Source organism: Calonectris borealis, chromosome 2 (assembly GCF_964195595.1).
Source record: "Calonectris borealis chromosome 2, bCalBor7.hap1.2, whole genome shotgun sequence".
In the NCBI taxonomy this organism is placed as follows: domain Eukaryota; kingdom Metazoa; phylum Chordata; class Aves; order Procellariiformes; family Procellariidae; genus Calonectris; species Calonectris borealis.
In genome coordinates this window covers 131,754,705-131,773,750 of record NC_134313.1, presented here as the reverse complement: position 1 = coordinate 131,773,750, position 19,046 = coordinate 131,754,705, and the positions used below count along the sequence as shown (strand labels likewise).

At 39.9% G+C, this 19,046-nt stretch overlaps 1 protein-coding gene across 1 annotated transcript in view; it reads right to left on the bottom strand.

Annotated features, from left to right (window-relative positions):
- RFTN1 (raftlin, lipid raft linker 1) overlaps positions 1 to 19,046 on the bottom strand; it is a 101,324-nt gene that overhangs the window by 73,939 nt on the left and 8,339 nt on the right. The window contains exon 2 of the mRNA XM_075143451.1: positions 16,720 to 16,875. Within this exon, the coding sequence (XP_074999552.1) occupies positions 16,720 to 16,864 (145 nt within the window). The 5' untranslated portion in view covers positions 16,865 to 16,875. The remainder of the gene's footprint in view (positions 1 to 16,719; positions 16,876 to 19,046) is intronic.

The window sequence follows — 19,046 nt, the reverse complement described above, 5'->3', positions numbered from 1 at the left end:
TCTTCTCTTTTCTTCCCACCCCTTGGATTCCTCAAACTGATGAGAAACAGCGATTCTGTGGCTATGTTGGAGCAATGCACGGGCTCGCTGGCCAGCGAGCTGTCATGAAGGAGAGTGCGTGTGGTGTAGTTCTCCTCACCTTTCCCTGATCAACACAGGTCTCTGTCTTCTAACCAACTGCCTGCTTTCACAAAATTAGGAGCAGCCTAATTGTCTTAAAAAATTTCTAGCAAATTGGTTTGAAATTGTCCAGTTATAATTATTTGGAGGAATGAGACAGACAGACTGTGAGCCTTTTTTAACTCTCGTTTCCCTAGGAAACCGGTCAGAAACAAAACAGAAAAACCCATTGCACTACCACCTCCAAACCCTCTGAAAAAAAAATCCTTCAAAAATAAGGACCTGAAAAGAAAATCCTGCAAAAGGTACTATGGGATATTGCCTGCTGTAACATCTCTAACAGTGTATTTAACAGCGATAAGGCTTTCACAGAATATTGAAAACGACTAGCAAGCAATAGTTCACCACTGGCACCTAAAAGAAGTATGTCACTGCCAAACACACCACATCACTTCAACTTGGCAAGAACGCTTGATAGAAAGCCAAAGAGTAGTGGAAAAGGCTGTTAAAAGTTAACAAAGCACTTCCCAAAAGTACTGTTTTGTTTTTTTAAGCAAGTCTGCTAGAGCATGGGTGATGGATTTACTAAAGAAAAAAGTTTTTCTTGGCAAAAAAAACTGCTTTTTTTGCTTAGAGCAAATTTTCCTGTCACTCTCCAGAATTTGAACTCCTACTCCCTCGTTTCAGAAAAATGTGGCCAGTTTCTGTTTTCAAGTGAAGAATTCCCACACAGTAATACTGATAGCATGCAAATCTATTGTTTAATATGGGTCATGGGAAAATGACCACAAATTCAAGCATCATTAGAATGGAACGAGCAAAGTCAAATTATAATATTTTTTTTTATTTTGCAATAAAATGATTGTTGTTGCAATTTTGTTTGCAAAGAGTAGCAGAGTATTTCTCCAAATGTTTATGAGAAGGCATCATTTTACCTTTATTTCTCAGCGTGGTAATGTCAGAAAAAGTGCTGCATCTAAAACATTTATTGGAAATGAAAAGGCAAGAAGCAGAGATACCTTACCTTCAAAGCTGCCAAAGAATGAGTTAATGAAGTTATTATCATCTAATCCCAAAGTAGTAAGTATATGCAATAAAGACGTAACAGATGTCCTGTCCAACAGGGACAGAATTCTTTCATGGTATGAAGGTGGTAATTAAAAAGCATTATGCAGACAATCTTAAGATCTAAGCCTTTCCTTACCCCCTGGATAGGATCCCTTTCGGGTTAGTGACATCAAAACATTAATTTCATATTCTTACATTCTTACTGATTAAATAATAAAATACAGAAGCAAATAAACAGGTCAATTTCTTAGTTCCCTTTACAAGGAATATAAAATAAACTTTATAGGTGGCACAGTGGTGTATGATGATGCATATTCACAGCCAGCATACAACAGAACGGTTCACTATTATTCTCGTCAGCCACTGCTAGCACAGGCAATACCTCAGGAGCAAACCCATGAAAGTGTGCAAAGCACAGTGCCTCTACACCTTGGCTAATACTGTTTTCTCACTGTTCCTAATAATGCAACCCAAAGAGAGGTCACAAGCAGCCTCATGTGGCTCTAACTTCTAATCACATGACAGCCCACGTTCAAGACACTTTCACTTCTCTCCATTCCCAAGCGTATTCTGCGAAACAGAGAATCATTTCTAAGTCCTTTTAGGTCAAGAAGGGCCAGACCTGCTACTGGCTAATAATGAAATATTACTGATGAAACAGTCTGAGATTCCACGAATGGTTCTGGAAAGGTTCCCTGGAAGTATCTGTTGATGAGCAGACCAATTTTCCCCCAAAATTTACTATAATAAAAAAACTAAACAAACAACAAAGCCGACAAGTCGTGCAAGAGTGCAGCATGACAACAAAGTCTTACAATTATAAAGTATTTTATTCAGTGAACATGTGGTGAAGAACAATGAAAATAATCCCACAGAATATGTACAATTTTATCTATTTGATCATTTGAAAGGCTTCATCAAGGCATTCAACCCAGCTGGAAAAATAGGGTAGAAGAAGGACTGCAGAGAAAGACAGATGCTGCATCTGAGCTGAGCATTCCTTAGTAAATAAACAACAAAACCAAACCAAAACAAAAAAGTGATTCTGACACAGTTCCAAACTTTGAGACAATAACTTAAAAAAAGACGATTTATTCTGTCATTCTCTCTGCGTTCTTTTGTTTTGTGATTTGAGATAAAAGTAGATGCTAATTTTTTTTGCTTACTAATAATCTGTACAATAATTACTAGTGAATTAACCCATGCAATTTAGCACTATTTGTCAATTCTTATATCAGCTGTTATTAAGAAATTCAGGAAACAATTGTTCAAATAAAAGAACACCAATAGAGGGCTTAGCAACCGAGGAACTACAGCAGTAGACTGCTGTTTATTTATATTTCACCAGTAACCATGTCTTGGCTTATCTCTAACTTTCTCAAAATTCCATCTATTTATTTGTAAACCTCATACCTCATTCTCTTTCAGATTTAAGGTCTTTTATCAATTCATTTGGAAACACATGGCATCTTTAGGACTTCTCACATCCTTGATGTCTTTAATTTTTTATGTGCCACATAGTACGTGAAAGCCTCGGTATTCTCAGCCTGAGATAAACTCTTTCAACTGATGACTGTTTAACAGAGAGAGGTAATACTTTTGCAGTTCTTAACTCACCTGATGACTGTCAAGCTTGTCTTTCGTGTGTTGATCAAGAGCTGCAGCTCACAGCAAAGGCTTAATGAGATTCTCTTCCCCTTGAAAGGATTGTTTCTTTCAAAAAGAATCTGCAGCTAATCAGTGCAAGCCTCAAGTTGAGAGGATGATTATTTGGGGGGAGAAGGAAGGAAGGAAGCTGAGAGTTCTTTACAGTTTCAACTAAACAGAGCTCCATTTATATGAAATAAGCAGAGTTTGCAAAAACCAATTGGCCAGAAAGCCTTAAGCTTGCAGTTCCTGTACAAGACCTTATCTCAATGCATGGGTTACCATTTACCAGTAAGAGCCATACCAGTTAGCTAGAACGGCTGAGCAAGCATCGGTCTCAGCTGAAATTTCTCATATGCCACCTCGTATCTGGGAAACCCCCTCACACTGCTGCTGATCCTAAGTTTATCATATAGCACAGTGTGTCACAAGTCATCAAATCATTTGCAAAAGCATGACTGCACACAAACCAAGAGTTTGCTGGGTGTGCAAGTTATATCACAGAAAGCAAATTGCAATTTCATGCAGTAATTATATCATCTGGACTCCTCTTAAGTCCAGGATATCACATACTTGTATGACTGCAGTAAGATGAAACCAAGTCACTAAGACTTGTGTTTAGTGTTTAAGATACAGGGCAAAAACATACAACACATGCCAGGGTTTTGCCAAGATATCTGAATGAGTACCAAAGGAGCTAGCTTAGGAACTGGAAGCAAGACTAGCACAGTGCTCAGTAAATGCTAGTAAGTTCTTGTCCTCCACATGAGCCATAAACGTTTTTCCAGACTGCCTCATCACTTAAAGACAAGGCCACAATCTGGAAGCCCGGATCAATCGTTATCAGCTTTGTAATATGTTATGGCTGTAAGACAGTAATGTTCAAACAGTATTTCACCAAGAAATTACATTGAAGAATTCTGAAATTGCTGCAGACTGGCCATGAACCAGCAAGCAGGTGTCAGAAGCACCTGGAATGCAGCATTAAGCTGAGACCTAATGCAAAAAGGCGCATTATACCAGGCTCAATTTGAGATTTTGCTTGGTAGTACGTTTACATCTTGTACAGACAGAACACTTATTAGGCTACCTCTCACATACATACAGGCACTGACAAACAAAACAGAAACAAAGGTCTCATGTAGATAATGCACTATCACGGACATAGGATGAATGCCTCTCCCTATACAAAGTCAAGGTAAAGAAAATGCAGGTCAGGCATTCACACACAAAACCCATGCAAATGCCGTAAGACGACTAACCTGAAGAACAGTTAACACTTGAGACATAATCACTAAGGTTTGCAAACTACATTATTTTGCTGAGTATAATATTCATAACCTTAATTTAAATTGCAGTCACAATTATGCTTGTTGCTAAAGCAACAATTCTACCTATTTACGGAACTGGGCAAAGAAAATGAGAAATCCTGCAGTTCCATGCACAATAGACATGATAGATTTAAACTACCTAAATGTTCTCAGGTTATTCTTCAAACAAAATTTAAATCAAATGTTGATCTTTCCTAGAAATTATAGCATTTTAACATTTAAAGTAACCTTTCCCTGTTCAGTAATGAAATAAGTCTAACACACGCAGGGGAAGTTTTTCATGTCACTTTCATATTCAAAAAACAAAACAAGTTGTCATGAAAGACCCAAAAGGGATCTGAACCCAGAAATGTAAGTTGTCTTCTTCAGTACAAAACCATGTGCCTGCCTGTGCACGATACCACGGGTTTTATTCAGGCAGAACTCGATAGCAGATCTTGCCAGAATGACAGCCGCAGTCCCTGCCGGGCTTCACTGGTATGAACACAACAAAAAGGCACACCTCCGGCAACGGAAGGCTCACAAACCACTGAAAACTCATGCAATGCATGTCTTCTCTTCCTATTTAACAAGTCAAATGGTATCTGTCCCTCCATTTTTACTGTCACCCATCACCTTCAAGGTATTTCAGTTTGCATTCAGCTCCTCCTGTCCCTTGATATTCTTTCCCTATTTTACCTGGTCTACTTTCTCTTGATGCCCCCTCCCCTCTGAAGACCTTGTCTCCTCTTCCCACCGTGCATGAGTGCTCATATGTATCCTGGCAACAAAGTGAGCAGAGCATATGAAGTGTCACACTAACACAGCCCTTTTAGGCTTCCAGACACAGAGAGATGCTGCTGTGAAGCCCTTCCCTGTCCAAACACAGGGGAACACAGTGGCCGACATCACAACAATGGCACTATGCACAATGTTTGGGGTCTCCATGCCCATGGAGACAGCGTGGGTCCAGGCCAGGGTGGTTCTACCTTTCTGGAAGACATAGCAATAGGTGGCAAAGGCCGTCAGGGCAGCGCCCTTCCCTTCTGCGCTCATGAAGAGTCACCTGGTCACATATCCCCTTAGGGGAGCAGCAGCAGCAACATGGTCCTGCTCCTGGAACTCCTCTCAGCCGTGCGTGTGATGCTCTGCAGACAGCCCACGCCATGGACGAGTCACATTGTATGGGGGTGGGGGGTTGTTCACTGCATGTTGGATACAGACTTGCTTTTTCTTCCCATTTCAGCATGCAGCCCGCAGACCTCTCATGTTCTCCCCGTGACTGTAGGTGCAGTGCTAGATGCCCAAGCTGGGCTCTGGGCTTTTGCTCCAGTTAATCCTCTGGACATGCTGGTCCACTGGGGAATGTTCCTGGTGTAGGCAATATCAGCACCCCATCACCTTTTTTCCCTATCTTTGTCCCTGCTCCAGAAGTTCCAGATCCCACTTTCCCTCCTTTGCTTTTCACTTCCTTATAACTTTTGGGCCATGTTGGTCTTCTCTGAGAATAAAGCTGGCAAAGGTGTTACTTGAACTCTTTTGCTGATCCATTGCTGTTTAGCTGCAGCTGTGCCTTCCACTCCACTTTTTCAGCCGAGAAGCCTAAAGCGCCCGTGTTTTCTGGGGTGCAGCAGCAGGAAAGCTATGGCAGGGAGCCTGGGCTAGGGATGTTATAGCTCATCACAAGGCTGACAGACATCTTGATTGCCGCATTTTTTGTGGGAAAGAGTGTGGAAGCAGTTTCTAGGATTGAAGGATTCTGGCTATGAAGACCCTTTGGAGCTTCATATAAGCTGACATATCAGCTGAGTGTTGACAGCCTATCAAGCAGCTGACAGGGCACGGTCCTGCTCTGAACCGGGTGCTTCAGCCAAAAGCCTAGGAACAGGACTGGCAGGCCATTTCTTCTGCAAGCTCAAAGGAAAGCAGGGAAGGAACAGATGCTTCCCAGGGAGAGATGCATGTTTCCTTGTTGAGAATAGGGGAGAGCTGATCTCCATACTGCAGGACTTAATCAGTCTGCTCTACCCTCCTTCCTTGTCCTTAAAAGTCCCTCCTCTCCAAGCCAAGGGAGCAGAAGGACAGACTTCGTCACTCTTCCCTTTGTCAGTTCTCCCTCCTTTGTCACTTCTCAGAAGAGCAGGGCACAAGATTCACCCTCAACCCTCCCTTTTCCTGCATGGTGTGCTGCTGCTACTTTTCAGCTATGCTTTTCCTTAGCGAACAACTCGGCCCTAAGTCTGTTAGGTTTCCTGCGGACCATTGAGCCAGCAGGCAAAGGCATCTGCCAACAGGAAGTCAAAACAGGCATTGAGAGTCAGGGAAGAGACAAAGTAATTATGCCCACCTAAAAGGCATAAATGGTCAATGTCACCAGAAGAAGAGTGAATCTCCTTATTTCTAGACACTCAGCTCTGCTGTGCCTCTCTGCAAGGGCAGTGTTTGGAACAGTGTTTGGAGGATGGCATTGCAGACCTTGATCATGACTTTGCCCACTGCAAATTTTGCCCTCCCTCCCCAAACTGGTTAGCCACTGACCAATAGGTACTGCAATCATGGGACTCCATAGGGTGACAGCCACACCTGTGAGAGCAGGTTTGGACCCCCAAAATTTCATCCAGTGATGGCAAACTCATGGCAGGGGCTTCTACCAACAGGAAGTTCCAACCCACCAAACTATCCTCAGTGCAGAGAGGCAACTGCTAGCCCTACCAGTCCAACCTTGTGTTTCACACCCATAGTACCCTCCAGTGATCTAGGGTAGAGCACACAGAAGAGTGAAAACTCAAGAAAGTAAAGCGCAGTCCATGTCTTCCTCCTCAGACAGAAGTAGGGCAGAAGCAGGAGGGAGTCAGCTCACCTGGGGTGTGCTCACACAGTAGCTGCCACGGCTAGAAGAGGATGCTCATCGTTCCATCCTCAACTCCATCTTTGTTTGGCCAGCGGCAAAAAAGTCAAGAGAAAGTCATCAGGCAGTAAGTGCAATGGTAGCACATATGAAAAAGCAGGAACAGAAAACAAATCAGGAACAGAAGTAGGAACAAGCAATTAGACTTGTTTCTGCATGTGAAATCTCTTTACAAGCATCACTGGTAGAGGCAATGACAAGGTACAGTCATCTGCGTGAGACAGACATTGGGACAAAATGGCACCTCTTCAGGTGGCTCCTAGAAAGGCTTGGAAACCAGAAAGCAAGTATTTGTCAGCAACCTTTCCTTCAGGTTGCTCTGAGCCACATGTAGTGGGAGGTTCAGTGTACAGGAGGACACTAACTCTTGTCCAAAGTAAAACCCTCAAAATGCATTTAATGCACTGTAAACTCCCCAGAAACAACTGCTCCAACTGGGCTGTCTACCCCTCTTGCACCACACTACGGGCTTAAGATATGCACAGCCCAATACCAGCCAGTGCTGAGCTACGTGAACCCTTGGATCTGACCCACCGAGACACTGTTACAGGTTATGTGAAATAGCTAAATGTCCATACTGTTTCCATCACAATAGAGACTCTTTATTCTTCATATAGGAAGATTAGAAAAATAAATGCAAACAGAAAAAATCCCACACAATCAAGGTACATCCACTCAGCGTTTTCTTTTCAGCATGAGTAAGAAAAGCAACTTCTCACAGTCAAGAGCAGCTGACACCAACAATTCCTGTTTTCTCTCAAAGGGGACATCTCCACTCAGATTAAACAATTCTAAACCTTGCATTTGCATGAGATTTTAGCCAAATAACAACACTTATTTACAAAGTAAATGATTAAGAACTCCATTAAAATATTGCATAGATTTTGTATATAATTTTTTATCTGGCTGATGTCAAGGAATTTGCAGTAACAAGTCATAAAAAGACTAAGCAGATTACTACAGAGATGACCCCTAATCACTTCTCTCCCATAATAAAACCATGAGGCATTTATTATTCAAAGTTACAAGCCACTGTATGATCTCCTGTCCAGTTAAACATAAGGGAAGTTTTGTTTCTGAGAAAACAGGATTGGGCCTCTGTGGCTTGAAGAATTTCACCATTCCATCAGAAATGTCTGTCTACCAGCCTTGTAGACTGCCAAGTCCGGCTCCTTGGCTCTTGAACAGCATCAGGAGGATGAAAACCACATGAAGATTGGAAAAATGTGCAAAGCCAGAGGCAAAAGAAAAGACAGGGCCACTTGGAAAGATCATGCGCAATTCCTGAGTTGCTGATAGAAAGAAAACGTTTCTTGGAAGTTCAGAGCTCTTTTCAGACAGATCTGTAACTATTTTTCCATGATGCGAGTGAATTACAACATTCATGTATGTGTAATGTGCAGTATGCATCTCTTGTAAGAATTCAATAACTACATTAAGAAGAAGCTTCAGCTAAAACAGTAGATACAATCAACAACTGCATGGTAAGAATGGAGTATTATAGTTACCCATTCTTCAGTCTAACAATGGGTACAGACTAGGAAAGTTAGCACAAACATGACTATTGCAGCACCCATATTTTTTCACAATGTGGAACACGCATAAATAGAAAACATCCTGCAGATGTTCCTTCCCTTCCTAGTGCATTTCTCATTTGCACACACCCATTGCCCAACTACATATGCAGAATCCATGCAGAAAAATTGGCTACTACATTGCTAGATGTATTTGGGGTGAGATTCCATAGAAGCATCTAAAAGAAAACTACGTTTCCAATCACAAGTTGAAAATACAAGTTCCAAAACACATCATACGCGTGCTCTTTAACATATTTGAGACTTCTAATACACATACCATATCGTATCTAAGATTCCATCTACCCTATAATCTATTATTCTAACACAAAATAGCAGTGCCACAGTTCAGTTGGATCTTGAGGAGACGGGCAATACCAGCAATTTTTTTTTTTCCATTTGAAAGTATGTGAAAGGTACTGCTTTTTTGCAGGTATCTAACTGTTAAGATATGGGCTAGGAAATTCAATTCATAATGCTGACCAGCTTCTTGCTTTAGATTCAGTGAGAAGGGTGTTTTGAAGGCCATGATCTAGCTGCTAGAGCACTGGCTTGCCCAGGACCTATTCCCAGTTCTGTCACAGTCATGATACGACTTTAGATAAAGCTCTTTGTACTTTCTGTTTTACAGTGCAGCCATAAAGCAAAATGTAAAAGATTGAATGTTCATATCCTCATGAATTACCCCTCTCAATAATATAAATGCATATACAATACACACATGTGCGTATGTGTTACACACACATTATTGATGTACGTAATACAGATATGCTTATACATATAGAAGAGAGAATGTGTGCATACAATCTACCATAACAAGGATCTATATACAATACTTATGGAAAGCAAAGCTTGTATTTAGAAACTAGAATATGTCTAACAGATTTTACTCAAGTTATGCATCTTTATTAAAAAGCCAACCATAGTAAAGAAGTTCAAATTATTCCTAACAATTCTTTAAAGCAATTACATTTATGATGTAATTTATTGCATGTATTAAACTACTAACATATGGAATGCTCCTTTTATGTCACAAATTGCAAGTTCCCCAAGACACACAAATAACTTTTATAAACTGCTACAGCATGAACATTTCATTTTGCTGTGACTTACAGTGGCAAGTCCTGAAGGGTTACATATTACTACAGACTGTAATTCACTTGAAACAAAATACCAAGAGAAGCCAAAAAATTTCATTTCTTCATGTCTGCATTAATGGAGAGGACTGAAGCCCAGATCCAGCAAATCCCTTATGCTGATTCTTTTTATCATGTGCGTATTTTCAAGTGCATATAATCAAACTAAGTTGAATAGGATATGCGCATGGACAAAGGGCACATTAAACGAAGGGGAAGCATTAGCAGAATCTGGACTACGCAGAAGTAATCCATTGGCCTCTTCTGCTCATCATCCTACTGCTGTGAATCTGTTACATATTAATCTCCACTGAAGCAATGGTTTAGTCTGTTGTACACAATCTATACGCAGTCCGGTTCAAGCTATCACATCACATTAATAACATAACAATATTTTGCCTTGCTGATTTTATTTCATCACTCCTGAGGACAAATGGTGGTAACAGACCTGGTCAACTGGAAATACAAAACTTGAATGCTAATTTCATTTCTGTTCTTTTGCTTACATAAATGAAAACAGGAAATTAAATAACTTCACCAATGGGGAAACAATTGCTTTTACTAGTCTTAAATCAAATAATAACACCTGCAAATGCAGGGTTGCAAGGTTTGTTCTTTTTTCAGGCTTACAGCCACTTGCTCGGAGAATTGGGGGGGTTTTGTTTGTTTGTGATGTTTGTTTGTTTGTTTTTTAAGTGAAGGGTGAAGAGAAACAGAAGGCAGAAGCCAGGCACAAATAACTGCTTAATGTAATCTAAAAATTACCAATAGGAAGAGATGGTAAGCACTGAAGTCAAAAACAAATACCATTTTCTGTAGCAAACAGAATTTCCTGATAAAAATTGCATACGTATTCTATAGGAAAAATGCCTTCTCTATCCTCAACTCACATGACACTTCTAAGTTCCAATTACACTTCTTCTTTCCCCCCTCTAAGGGGAAAACTGAGAGTTTTTTATTAATTTAAGCCTACACACAACTGAAATTTAATCCCAAATTAAGAATATGTCCGTACTGAAATGCTTAACTATTGATTGTAATACAATAATTATGTCTTTTATAAAGGTTCATTAACACATTATTTGTGTCTTTATTAGCAAAAAAAGCAATAAAAATCAATCAAAAGCCCAGCCATAGCAGCTGTAATGACTGTAACAAATGTTTTTTGAGCAGTATAACTGGTTTCAAAACATTATTGTACAGTATGCAGAAGCTTGTCAAAACCTGAAAGATAGATATACTTTCAAATTTTACATATATATGCATACATATAAATATATATATACACACACACAAACATGTAAAAAATGCCTCAAATAGAAGGTTTTATATGTGTAGTAAATTTGATATACTAGGAGTATTGTCCTGGTAAAATACATGTCCTTAGACAACAACATTTACAACACTTAAGCAAAAAATAGCGGAAATGTTGAAATGTAACCAATAACCTTACTTTTTAAATAATTTTCTTTTTTTTCTACAAGAGACAAATTCTTGACAAGAAGGATAAAAACCATACGCCCTCGTGCTCACATTATAACTTAAGAACTTCTTTGGGACATGTGAAATATTGCTATTTTTCATTCCGTCAGTCCAAACATCTGGATTTTAGTGGTTTTATAGCACAAACGGCTTGTTCAGAGTATAGCCTTTCCCCATTTAAAAAAATTTATACCCCCATTTCATTCTCATCACATGGCTAGCATATGTTTCATGCCAACTTTATTCAAGGCCAAAACCTGTCGTAACTAATCAGGTCAATGAATTACTATAGGAACGTAAAGCAATAAAAAAAAAAAAAAAGCCAATCAAGTCAGTAAAAAAAAAAACCAAACCCCAAAATACCAAAAAAACTCTACACAATTCTGAGGAGAAGGGAAGAGATAAACAACTATCAGATTCCCAGTTTCTCTCAGGAGGTCATCATAGCTGAAAAGAGGTGGAAGAAGAGAAATGAAGGATGAAGAAAGAGAGCTTAGTTTCTGTACAACCTGTCATTGCAAGTGAAGTTTTTCAAAATAAGTAGATCAGGTAAGAGCAGAAAAGGAATGCAGATTATTGAAATATTTCTCTTTCAAACGAAATACCAAAACAAAACAAACCAGCTTGCCCCATGGAGTCATTGTTGAAAACATGGTTGCTTTAAATTAAGGCTATTCCATTTGTCAGCACATGTCCTCCCCAGGTTCACTCACCATTCATTTACCTCTTATTTCCAATAAAACCTGGAGATAAGAGAAGTACAAGAGTTACCATTATTCAGCTCCTTTTATTTATTATAGAGGGATGCAACATATAGAGGGATGCAAAATAAACAACAATTATAGAGGGATGCAAAATAAACAACAATTTTTTACTTTTGGGGGTGGGGCGGTGTGTGATATAATTTTTTTGTGGTTTTTTTCAGTAAAGGCCTGAAGTATATACACACAGAGCCTAATTTGTCTCTTCTGGCTTTGTACCAAAAGGTTTGCTGCAACATTAATCTAATGCCTTCTACTGTCCTCAAATTTTTTATTGTTATAAAATTCAATCATTGCCACTTAGCATCAGTAACGTCTCAAAGTCAGTGAGAAGGCAGCCAGTTGAGCAACTCTGAAGCAAGGATAAGCCAGCAGAGAGCTAGAAGAACATTGAAACTGCAGATACAGCTACGGAGAGTAAGTTGTTAAAAAAGCGTGCACCCACTCCGAGGCATTACCTGCCCTCGTTGCATGCCACCACTGGGAGTGTCAGAACTCTGAGACAGAATGACTCAGGGGGAGCAGCAGGAGAAATGACTGAGCGTAGAAACCTGTCAGAAGAAACCGGCTGAAGATGGACATGACGCAGGACTGGACTGTATAGTGACAAGTGAGATTGACTTAGTCAAGGAATGAGCTGACAGCAAGGCGGGTAGAGTTCAGGAGTTGGATGAGCACATCAGGAAGGAAGCTACATGTTGCAGTCGGGGCAACCTAACAGCTCACTGCTGCCAACAGGGGAAAGATCCTGCTCTTCCTCTGCACCTCCTCTGGCATTTTGCTGACCCAGCAATGAGCCATCCAATTTACAAACCTATGTGCCTTAATGCCTTCTTGGCAAGTAAAAGTATGTGATGATTTTATCAATTTAATTCGGGTGAAATCTGGTGTGATTTCACCTGAGGGAGAGCAGCAGCCCACAAGCTTTGGACAGTACAGATGACTAAAGAATAGAGCACAGGATGGCATTGTCAAGGGACAACGCTGAAGACAGACTGTGATTTCTTGGAAGAGGCCACGCTAGCAGAAACAAGAAAGGTAAGGCTCATAAGCAGACATTATAAAGCCAACAACTCAAAACAAGCATACCCACCTCAAGGTTTTGAAATGCCTTAGCAAAGTGCTCCTTATTCCTCAAGTGCCAATCTACACTAGATAATAACCCTTTGCTACTATCAATTATCACACTCACTCAAGAAGTAAAGGACAGTGGAAAATATAACCATTTTAATTCTGAAGAACCATGCAGATCATCAGTGTTGTGGCACACGATGGAAACTGTTTGATTCTTCATAGCCTGCCTTCCTTGAAAGCTTGGGAAATCTTTCTCTAGACACTTTACTTCCAAGTACATCAATTGCATAACGTTGGGAAACGTCAGAATGAAGGCTACACTTGCAATCTTAATTCTGTCTTTTGCATTTGTGTATTATTTATACAGTACTTAAATACATGATCAAACTCTATTTTCCATTGGATATCTGCATCAGTGCAGAGCAAGGCTGAAGTTCAGAAATAATAAAACAGCATATTTCCTTACATTCCTTCAGCTGTGTATGTCAGAAGGTAAACAGCAACCAAAGACAGCAAGCAAGAAAAGTTAAGTTTCTGGCTAACATAGCAGAGAAATGACCAGCAGGACAGTATTTTATCCCTGTTTTCAACAGAGTGATGCTAAGGGAATGAGTTCATAACAGTGTGAGCTGATTTAAAGAAGGTCTTTTTTCTTTTCCTGACTGCATACTCCCACCACTTCTACCAGCTCCAGCATTCTTCAGACCCCTCCACAAGACACTGATCTGGCAGAGAAGAACCAAACAAAAAGACTGCCTAGCCTTCTGCAGATCAGTGAGTTAAATCAATTCACAAAGCTGACAAGAGACAGAGAGGGGAGCAATATCTCCCCACATATAGCTGCAGAAAACTTATGTCCACCTAGCTGCCTGTGAAACTGCAGTTAAAACATACACCACATTCTAGAAGTGATCTCTGATTATCTGGATATCAGATTTGAGAATAGATGCAGTTCCTAACTGCAAATGTGATGAGCATACACATTTACGTCTGAAGTCAACGAGAGCTGCTTTTGGAACACGTGAAGAAACGCTAAGGACTTGCAAAACCTCTTGCAGTAATCTGTGTATTACCTCCCACTTGCAACATGGAGATAATCACATCCTTCTCACCGTTAAGATTAAACGCTTGTGAGAGATACAGTTATCAGAGCAGTAAACGTTATCAGAGCAGTAAATGTTATCAGAGCAGTAAACGTTAGAGAAAAGCCCCAGGGAAAAATGAGTACCTGTCTTCGGAGCCAGGCTCACTACTGTTGTAAATAAGGCCTAAAATAAGGATACAATAAAATACTCTGCAGCCACTCTTAATTTAGCATGGCTTGTTCTAAAAGCCTAATGAAGCAGAAAACCTGTGGAAAAAATGATGTCAGGATATATATACACACTGAAAGGGCTAAAGTAGATTCACAGGCGACAGACTTCACAATCCAAATGTTCTTTTTACACAGCTGTGGGCATTTCATTTTTAGAAGCCTCTGAATGCACACAGGCATAGGTGAAGCACCCATCATTAACTCTGGTTATCTGCAGAGGTTCTTTCTGAGCAAAAATATAAATGAACCAGTGATGCTGTCACCATTGGGAAAAACCTGGAACGTCGTAACATTATGTAGTGGGACATGAGCCTTCATACAGCCAATGATGTGAATAGAGAGGAAGCTGCATAACCACAAGCTGTTGCCCTGCCAATCCTGAGAGCACATAGTCGTGGGTGATACCAAGGAAAAAGAGCAGGAGCAACAGCTCCAGTCCCTCCTCATCTGCCTATCCACTGGCACCTTCAGAGACTGGAGTGATGGGGAGACAACATGCCAAAGCAGAACTCAATGGGAGCTGGATAGCTTAGACTCCTTGGCAAGCCAAAGAATTTGATAAAAGTACTTCTACTCACAGTCTCTTTAAAACCATGCCTCCTAAAATCATAACAAAACTATCTATGATGAGTAAGAAAAACATACAAGTATGCTTTACAACAAACCTATCCATTTAATCAGACTTGGAAAGTCTGGGTTTAATTTTTTGCTCTGTGTCAGACATCCTCTGTGCCTGAGGCAAGTCACATTGCTATCGCATGTACTGATTCTTCCTCCATATAGTGACAAAGATGAGACTTCATGAGGTATCAGGAGAATGCACACACTAAAGCTTATGAGGCAATCAGACAGAACAGTGATGAGCATCCCAGAAAAGCCGATAGAAGTGTGTCCTCAATATTAATTCATTTTCACTAATGACACAATGTGCAGTACCTCTCAGTAAAAGTTGTCAAACTATCAAAGCACATAAACAGTTCACTTTGAAATAAAAACACATAAATGCAGAAACAACTGCAATACATAAACATGAAAAATATTCCTCTCCCATTTGTTTGGTGCTCTCATTGGGTGCAGTGCGTCCCAATTAATGTAACAAAAAACATAAGAATCCACGAGTACGGAAGATAAGCACTAAGAAAAGTCAGCAAAGACAAAATTTCTCAGCTCCTACATTGCCTACAGAAGCGCACTCCTGTCCAACCACTTATTCCAAACCTCCACTTTTTTCCAAGTTTGAGTTCACTGGCAGCAAGTTTTAAAAAACAACAAATTCACATTACTCTGGGCTGAACATACTGAACTGCGCTAGAAGTGTCACATCAAGCGACGTACCAGCTCTTTGTCTCACACAGTGAGAGACATACCGCTTTGGCTTTTCCTTTGACCTGACTTGCAAAACAAGAGAAGTAGCAGCACACTGCAGGGCAAAAGCACAGAGGCTCTACCTGGCATCCTGCCAGCTAGCTATAACAGATTTTGGTACTGTGTTGTTTTATATATAGCAAGAAGCAGGTCCCAGCCTTCTGCTCAAGCTTCAGATTTCCAAATGGTGTGAGGAGTAATTGCTGGTAGAACAGGCTAATTTTGAAGTGAAAGAGGGCACAGGCGATGGTGGGAGCAATACTGGCAGAGATGCTTGATGTCAATCAGGAAGGAAAGAAATAGAGTATTTGTGGATTGTCATGTGAATTAAAGCAAGATTATTTCAGATAGCAAAAAAAAAAAAAAGTAAAAATTGCATGAGTCTGGACCTTCACCCCTTTGATGTTTTAGTTCTTCAGTGTCTCCCACTATCCTGTTTCCACCCACATGGGTGCACCTAGAAGTATTTGTAACCACATAAGAGTTATTTAAGGTAAGTTAGCAAAACTAAAAACACTAACTTAACCTCTCAAAGTACTCCTGAGGGAGCACAGGGAGCAGAAGGGGAGGAAGAAAAAAGAGCAGTAAAGTATATAACCTGGCAGACCTGAATTGGTTTACCGTATGAAACCTGGATAAAATGCAAATTAAGGAAACAAAAATCCATATTAGAGTAAGACAAAACAAAAAGGGGGGGGCGGGGGGAGGCGGCGCAGGCAGTAAAAGAACCAAAAATCTGAGAACCTACAAGTAGCTCTAAGGTTAGAAATTTACAGAAAATTCTCAGTAAGATCTCTGTATGTCAGTATTATGACTGAAGAGAAGGCATTTACTTAAAGAAATTAAAGACATTTTAAAAACGTAACTATTATACACACTATTCAAAAACGATTATGAAGCAATTAACATGTTAACTTGAATAGAAAAAAAAAATCTAAAGAAAAATATTGTGTACTTACTATCATTTAGTGTCGTGAAGTCCACGAATTGATATTCATAGCAAACATCTATCTTGGTTTCTACTTGGGGCCTCTTCAAAGTTGAATAGATATTACCAGGTCGTTTTTCATCATGCTTCTCTAGTTTGTTCAATCCACAACCCATTTCAGCAGCTCCTGATACAAAAAGGCAGGGAAAGGAAAAAGGGAAAATGCATAAACACCATTCATTTCAGTTTTTTTCTTTCCGGTTTCAGGCAACACAATAGTACATTGCGGTGATTTTTAGTTTTTAAATACAAGTCACCTACAAACTATATGAAATTGTATAATTAAATAAATGCTCAGATAGTAACTGAAGTATATACCACTCATATCAACCCTCAGGCATGCTATTATTTTATTGGAAAATCGACAGTTTAATGCATGTATTTTGCATCTTTCACATGTATTCAGAAGTATACTCTGGAAGACATATATTCCATTATAAAAAGTAGCTAAAAATGTGAAATAACTTGCTAATATAAGAGTTGACAACTTAATAACAATTTCTGCATATGCAGTCACTATGAGAGCAGATAGTATTATCTTTTACACAGATCTTTGTAACATTCAAATTAATATCTAGACTTGTAATTCAATGGAAAAAGCGGGTTTGCTGAGAAGTACCAGCATTTAGAAAACTACCTCATTTCCTCTCACCTCATTTTTTCAGGTAAGCCACAAGAAATAATGGCACTTTATAGAAGCCATCTGCAAATCAGAAGAGGCACATGACCACAGAACTGGACTAGATAAATCTAGTTCTCTTTAATAAGCTGCCAGTCCACAACATTTTAAAGGATTACCCCTGACAACCATTTCTGCTACACATTAAATGTTTCTCAATATCCTGCACATTATGGCTCATCTGAGTATGAAAGAATGGAAGAATTGCTTGGTGAAAATACTCAGATGATCCAAATCCTCTCATTCCTCTTCAACAACACTGGTCGGACTGAGGCAAATTATTTCAGCCAGCAGTGAGGATAAAGAGACACACCAGCTAGGCACCTGAGGTTTTTCATTACAACCCACCCAACATCCTGCCTCCACTTACATGGAGAAACTCATGTTTTGGGGATGCGGAGAGAAATGCAGAATAAACACCCAGTGACGAAGAGGGGCTCCCGCAGGCCACCCCGGACACTTTGAAGCATGGGATCCATTCAGTGTAAATGTGCTGCATGAAGCATCACACCGATCAGCGTTTCAGCCTCCCCGCAACCTCCGACAGATCGCAACGAGTACCTGAAAAACTTCAGTCACAGACTAGGGCTGCCTTTACCTTGACAATAAACCTAAAGCGGAGAATGAAAAACTAGTTCAGGTTTCCTGTCTCCAAAGATGTGCTTGTAAGCTTATGCCACAGCTCCATCCCCCAAATGGTTAGAAAGTCAGTCAAATTTCCAGCCCCAAAGTATTTGGAATCTACTTGTAGAAATTTATTGGTACTTATTTTGTGCTTTAACTTTTATAATTTTTGTCCCTCCCTCATATTTCTTTGTGAAATCATTTTTATGAATAGTTACCAAATCCCTTTCTGCATTTTGCTAGGATAAATGTACTCAAGTCCTTTCCTGCCACTTACAAGACAGGATCTCTGCTCTATCACCCCACTCACTCTCATTTGCATCACTCCTGTTTTCATTTCTCTACATGAACACAGATGACCATATGCTCAAAATGAGATCCTCAAAATGAGGCCTATTAAAATAACATTGATGCTTCCCTGTCTCTAGTGCAAATAACATGCTTACTGCCCCTAAAATCATCAGCCACAGCTGAATCGCATTCACAGTTTACTGTCAGCTTCCCAGTAGCCAAAGAACCCATTTCTGTTTATTTTTATCCAACACAGCTAATTGAGGAGTTTCCAACTCATCCCCCATAACTTTGCTCTATTCCTTTGCATTTCTACTAAGTAATAATCTCATCCCTTTCTCCTGCACCCCTGGAAGAGCTGGAAGTCTTTCCAGGCTCAGCAATGCTGCCCACCTTCACATCATCTGCAGAGTCTGTAAGTGCACACCTACATCTTATTGCAAAATAACTAATAAATACGTCAAAATAGGACTGACCAACACATCAAACCTTACAAAAATACCATAGTAAATATTCGATCACACAGAAACTGGAAGTGAAAAAACATTTGCTAGAAAGACCTGCAGCATCAAGAAAAATGGATGATGTGCGTTCCTGAACTTTAAACATTTGGGGGATTCATCCAACAGAAAACAACCTTCCCTGCTTATTTTGACAGAAAAGTAAAAACTACTTTATTTTAACAATTTCTATAAATGAAAGCT